Source organism: Phalangium opilio, unplaced genomic scaffold, assembly GCF_054372755.1.
Source record: "Phalangium opilio isolate 3A_F unplaced genomic scaffold, DU_Popi_V2 ptg000089l_1, whole genome shotgun sequence".
Classification (NCBI taxonomy): domain Eukaryota; kingdom Metazoa; phylum Arthropoda; class Arachnida; order Opiliones; family Phalangiidae; genus Phalangium; species Phalangium opilio.
In genome coordinates this window covers 4,500,968-4,507,182 of record NW_028324194.1, presented here as the reverse complement: position 1 = coordinate 4,507,182, position 6,215 = coordinate 4,500,968, and the positions used below count along the sequence as shown (strand labels likewise).

At 40.7% G+C, this 6,215-nt stretch overlaps 1 protein-coding gene across 1 annotated transcript; it reads right to left on the bottom strand.

The window, feature by feature from the left end:
- Positions 1 to 222: 222 nt before the first annotated feature.
- LOC149647103 (uncharacterized) lies at positions 223 to 3,138 on the bottom strand. Its single transcript, XM_089849594.1, has 3 exons — positions 3,042 to 3,138; positions 1,134 to 1,501; positions 223 to 321 (listed from the first exon to the last, which is right to left on the bottom strand). The coding sequence occupies exons 1-3, from the start codon at positions 3,136 to 3,138 to the stop codon at positions 223 to 225; spliced, it is 564 nt and encodes a 187-aa protein (XP_089705720.1).
- Between the last annotated feature and the right edge of the window lie 3,077 nt (positions 3,139 to 6,215).

The window sequence follows — 6,215 nt, the reverse complement described above, 5'->3', positions numbered from 1 at the left end:
TTTGCCGGACAATGGATTCTAAAATAATGCTCCGCTCCTTGCTTAATAACGCTAAATTCGGCCTGATGTAATCTTAAAGGGTCAAAATTGCGCGCAGTTATTTGGAGGTTTTCGGCAATTTCTTCATAAATCTTATAATCATCTGTCGATCTAAACTCGCCTGACACTTTAAAAAAGAAATAAAGCCAGGGTTCTTCCCAGGGGGTATAGCGCTTTATGGTTCTATTGACTCGATATTCTATGTATGCATTGTCTTTGTCTATAGTATATTCTTCTAACGTCATGCTCAAGGGTCCTAGTTGGTGTTTTCCGGAGTAATATCTATCGGGGTCAGCGCCAAGCAATTTAGCTACTTGGGGAGAAAATTTAATTTCCACCCATTCTGGTGTTTTGAAATTATACACGATAGCATACCCCCAATTATCTACTGTGTGGTATGTTACTTGAATTTTTTTAAATACTAATTTTTCTAAAGTGTTGGCTACGGCTCGATAAAGCCCTTCGGCGTTTTTCTCTGGCGTTTTACTGGCTTTAAAAGTTTGAGGTAAGAACAATACTGTGTAATTGTCATAATCTTCAGGGTTAATAGGCTTAGGCTCTTCGGGAATAATTGGTTCAGGCTTTTTTTTCGGCGGATCAACCGGCTGCGGAAACAAGGGTTTTTCATCAACCGGTGGTGGGGAGGGAGTCGGTAATACGGGTAGCTCTGGAGATGAGGGGGGTGTGGGCGAAGGTGTGGGTGTTAATGGTTCAAAGGGGGCGAGGGGTGGAGTGGAGGGTTTTGGGGGTGGTGGCGGAGAAGAGGTTTTCGGGGGCGGTGGTAGGGTTTGTTTCGGGGCTGGTGGTGCTGGTGCCGGTGGAGGAGAGGGAGGTTTTGGGGGTGGTGGCGGAGAAGAGGTTTTCGGGGGCGGTGGTAGGGTTTGTTTCGGGGCTGGTGGTGCTGGTGCCGGTGGAGGAGAGGGAGGTTTCGGGGGTGGTGGAGGAGAGGAGCGTCTCGGGGGTGGTGGTAGGGTTTGTTTCGGGGCTGGTGGTGCTGGTGCCGGTGGAGGAGAGGGAGGTTTTGGGGGTGGTGGCGGAGAAGAGGTTTTCGGGGGCGGTGGTAGGGTTTGTTTCGGGGCTGGTGGTGCTGGTGCCGGTGGAGGAGAGGGAGGTTTTGGGGGTGGTGGCGGAGAAGAGGTTTTCGGGGGCGGTGGTAGGGTTTGTTTCGGGGCTGGTGGTGCTGGTGCCGGTGGAGGAGAGGGAGGTTTTGGGGGTGGTGGCGGAGAAGAGGTTTTCGGGGGCGGTGGTAGGGTTTGTTTCGGGGCTGGTGGTGCTGGTGCCGGTGGAGGAGAGGGAGGTTTCGGGGGTGGTGGAGGAGAGGAGCGTCTCGGGGGTGGTGGAGGAGGGGTTATTTTGGGTGGTGGTGAAGGTTTTCGTTTTGGAGGAGGGGTTATTTTGGGTGGTGGTGAAGGTTTTCGTTTTGGAGGAGGGGTTATTTTGGGTGGCTGTGGTTGTACAAATACTACGGGTTCAGTCGTAGCAATAGGTATCGGAAGAAAAGGCGTAGTTCGCGGTAAAATAGGTATAGATGGCGGTACAGGTCTATATTCTGGCTGGGGCTTTTTTCTTATCGACGGAACCTCGTGGCTTGTTTTACGTTTAATGGCAGCTTTAGGAATGTACTTGTAGTCAAATTTTTTTTTAAAACTATCTCCAACATTATCAATTTCGATTTCCACGTAATTATTAGTGTAATTTAAACTTATATTTTTAGCATGCTTTGATACAGGATATTTGGATATATATGGAACATCTTCGTAATTATTCTCTTTAAATTCAAATAGCGTGGTCAAGGGGGAATCAGCTGGTATTTTGAACCGTATGTTCTCCTCTCCTAAAACTTGCAGGTAAACGGGAAAGTTTGTATCTAACTGTTTTCCCAGGGCCCCGTCCTTATATTTATTGACTAATTTAAAAGATAATTTGCCTTTTAAATACGGATGACTGTTTACATCATCATTTAACAGCTCGACAAAATTTTGGGGTAGTTCGTACTCTTTGGTCTTGATATAACGATTGACAGGTATCTCTATTTTTTGATATTCAACAGGCTCTCTAACAGCTGCATCGTTGCCATGGTTTGGGTCACTTACAACCTGAATTTCAAACTTGTTAAACTCTTCGCTTATATTCACCCAATGATTTGGAAATATGATTTCTGCCAACCCAACTTCATAATCGCTACTCAAGTTAAGAGGTTGATGCAAATAATTTTTAAAACTTGATTGGGTATTGTTTGGGTATATATCTAAACACGTATTAGACGCTAAAGTTAAAAAGAAGTCGTCATTCATGACTAACGCCTGTTTATCAACTAACCCCAACTTCTTAAACAAACCTTATTTTATACATAAATTTCATAAAAAGATCGGCCATAGCTCGGTAGACTGGCCGGGATTTGAACTCGCCACCTTTTTAGGTATTACATTAGTAGACCCTGCCTTTAACCACTGAGCTATGGACGATCTTAAAATACACGCCGTTTATCTTCATCAAAAAAAACTTTAAAAAATTCTTAAACTTTTAAAGTCGTTACCCTTGAAAAAATCTACGTAGCTAGGTAATTGACCTTACCCGATTCCGATAAAAAAGACAACGCCCTGGTTAGATTGAGCCGGTTTCAACCTGTTTTCAAGCGGTTATTATATAAGACGTTGGGCTTTAATAGTACGTTTCAGGGTGTGGTCGACAGGGTGTGGTCGGTAAAAAATAATTTTTTTATCTAGAGAAATTGTTTAATATTAAATCTGCTCTCGGTCATTTAGTATATAAGCTCTGTGTTTCGCGGAGAAAGTTATCAGTTGCCCAGCTATGCTCTTAAAAGTCCAACTAAAGATGTCTTGCTTTAACTCGTGCCGCTTTTGTTGGGTGAGTAAAGACCAAACTCAATTTTCCAACGGAAAAGGGACCAATTTCGATTATGCCAACTGTCTCTTCTCGGGCATTGCCTGAAAAGGGACCAATTTCGATTCATGGGCTAGATTTACGTAGCTTTTCAGTACAATCCCTGCTTTGCCACATTTGATTGCACCGAAAAGCTGCGTAAATTTGTGTGAAGTCGCATTTTTTTTTCGCGTCCCACCACTCAACGTCGGCCATAGTTCGTGACCAAATGCAAGAGATTTACGTCAGAAATCCGGAAAATTTGGTCACGGATGATGTTGAGGAGGTTCATGAATCGCCCTTCATTGCAGTGTGATATGCGTCCATACAACGGACTATTGCAATGAAGGAAAATCGAGTTTAAATTAAGTCCTGCTACTTCTTCCGCCGCAAGACTTAATTTGACGTGTTTTCCATTGGTCTCTTGAAAGTTGCGTAAAATTTGTGTGAAGTCGGCTCAGCCATTAGAATGCACGAGCAAAGCCTTTTGGTTGTGGTTCGATTTCTTTCGCAAGGTCGGGCTGACACTGCAATGAAGGAGAAGTTCTGGCTCAAACAACCAGACCAGAACAAGACGACCAGACCCCACAGTGGCTCGGATGTAACTTCCTTCGGGAGGTAAAGGGTCAACGAAGAATTTTATAGGACATGGCCCGTACAACCCGACAAGCCCTGCCACCGCATAAGGTTCTGCGTACCCTGCACCAAATGGAGCACGTTCTCTTCAGTGAGGCCTTGACTTCGATGTCCTTCTCAAACTTAACAGCTGTTCGCTCGATCAACGTGGATAGGATTCGGAGCCGAAAGGCCCAAGATCTTCATGAATCAATGGAGGCATGTACCACCAGAGTGCCTGAAAAAAAGCTAGTGGCCGACGCCCCGCTAGAGTGAATGCCACGTTGATGTCGTGAAATTGTTAATAAAACGCGGCGCTAATTACGATTTAAAGAGCGGCTTTCAGTTAAGATTTTGACTAAAATATCAAGTTTTGAAAATCAAAATGTCACTTTGAGCAAGATGCTTTTTACGCCAGAGATAAAAACAACTACCTTCAAAATTTCGATTTAAAGACATTAGCGGTAAAAGTAGCGGTAAATATTTCTGGTTTTAATTTAATTTTTGTTTATATTTATATTCTTGTTATTCTCTATTTTATTGTATATATTATTTGGTATTTGTTATTAAAAAATCTTTATTTATATATTTGTCTTTGTTTCTCAGACATACTTTAAAGGTTATTTTTTATGGCGGGAAATTCAAACAAGAATCTTACAAAATAACTAGACTGGTTTATTAAAAGAACTACAGCCTCCGAGGGTTAGCCGAGCTTGTTTTGGGGGGAAAAATGGGTAAAACCCCTCTAAAGAGTCATAGCAGGCTGGAAGGTAGGGTTGATCAGGTAGGAATTTAGCTTAATCTTTGTTTGCAAGTTTGGTGGATGAGGAGAGGTCGGCCATCTTGGGGTGGCGGCCATCTTGGATGTCTGCATATCTAGGTAGTCCCTACTACTAAGATAAACAACAATATTTTGGAAAAGGCGTACTTTCGTACGCTCAAGATATAAACGCTGTAATCAAAATGCGTTAAAACGAGAAATGGCTATAATGGCAAACGCGTTTATGAAAAAGCCGTTTTGGACAATGCTGTTTTGATAACACGCCCAATCGATAACATACCGTTAGTATTATCAGAAGCTAATAGAAAACAAGCTTCTGGTATGATATTCTACGGTTCGGGCTACCTAAATAAATGAGAAATATTATACCATAAAGGACTTAGACCATCGATGGGGATTTCTGGGCAAGGAGTTCAAGGCCTATACTAAGAAAAGATTATAAAATAAATATGGAAAAATTAGAAGCAAATCAAATTAGATAAATATTTTGTCATTTCAACGGAAACTTACAATCCCAGAATTTTATAACAAGTTTACTATAACAAAGATCACTATGTATTAGCAAAACAGTTTTTCAAAATAAAGATCAATTAAATGTTAAAATAAAATACGTGCAATGTATTTAAACGGTTTTGTTTATTTAGTTAATATTAAATCAAAGTTACAAATCAATTGCTATTTCCTGATTTTTGTTTCGTCTTCGAGACTTTATAAATCTTCGCCTAATTAATTTATGTATCGCAGACAACCAGATTTACGTAAAACAATTGATTATTATATCCGTGACAAGAGTATCCATTAATTTCGACGTTGTTTTCTAATCTGCCATAGGGCATGTCCAGGCACCTGTTAGCCCCTTTCCCTTGGATTAGTACAGCTGGACCACTGGGTACTCTTTCTTTTATAACCCATTCTTGATTATCAGAGTTTGCAAAATCATTGAACGACAGGTCAAGTGAATCTCTGTCCCCTGGAAAATTATCGAATACGCATTGAATATAAATCCGCTCACAGAATTTAAAGGAACAATCAAGTAACAAAACATTATAGCTTAAAAAGAACGGCCTTTTTTAAATATGAAAGGAAAAATGTTAAAAAATAAGATCTCTTATTACAAATTAATTAGAATTAAAACGAGGACCTCTGCGTCACCATTGGTTTAGTGGCGTCTACCAAATCGAACCACTTACCCCTACCATACTATCCGCCGGTGAGAATTCAACCAATCTAGTTGAGGTAAGAGGTTAGGTTTTGCAGGCGCCTCTAAACCAATGGCTGCGCAGCAGTCCACGTCTTTAAGACTAATTAGGCCTAAATGTTAATTATTTTGTATTAAGAGATAATTTTTTTGTTATTATTTTTCTTTTTATATTTAGAAGGCCGAAAACGTTTCGTTTAAGTGAAACGACCTTCATGAAATGAAAATCTAACGCGTTGAATCTCGAATTTAAATTCTGATTTATTCCTATCAATTTGCATTTGAATGTTGGCGTTTAAAATATCTTAGTGGACTTTCGCTTTGTTAGCAAAGGCTTTCAGTTATTTTACGAAGGTGGTACTTACAAGATAAGAATTGATCTTTGTCGATGTTCTGAATATTATAGGTGTTTTCGGCTACTTTTAAAAAGCGGAATTTTTGTACAGGTATCCCTAAGTAGTCAAACTGAACTAATTTCGTCAAATCGCTCGCTCGAGTCAGGGCTCTCGAGCTATCTTTACTTATAATGGCATAGCATTTCTCCTGGGTCTCTTTGGCATGAATCGTACTTGCGAGCGTCAAAATCAAAGTCATAATCAACATCATCTGCAAATTATTAAATCCAAACGTTCAATGTCTGAAATTGCCATTCTTAAACCGAGTTATTGTTACTCCATTAATTCATATCAAAAGAATGTT

Coding starts and splice junctions, on each gene's coding strand:
- LOC149647103 (XM_089849594.1), bottom strand. CDS start 3,138: ATGGCCGACGTTGAGTGGTGGGACGCGAAAAAAAAATGCGACTTCACA. Junction 1,502..3,041: donor AATGTGGCAAAGCAGGGATT/GTACTGAAAAGC, acceptor CTGAACCCGTAG/TATTTGTACAACCACAGCCA. Junction 322..1,133: donor AACCTCCCTCTCCTCCACCG/GCACCAGCACCA, acceptor TGACCCCGATAG/ATATTACTCCGGAAAACACC.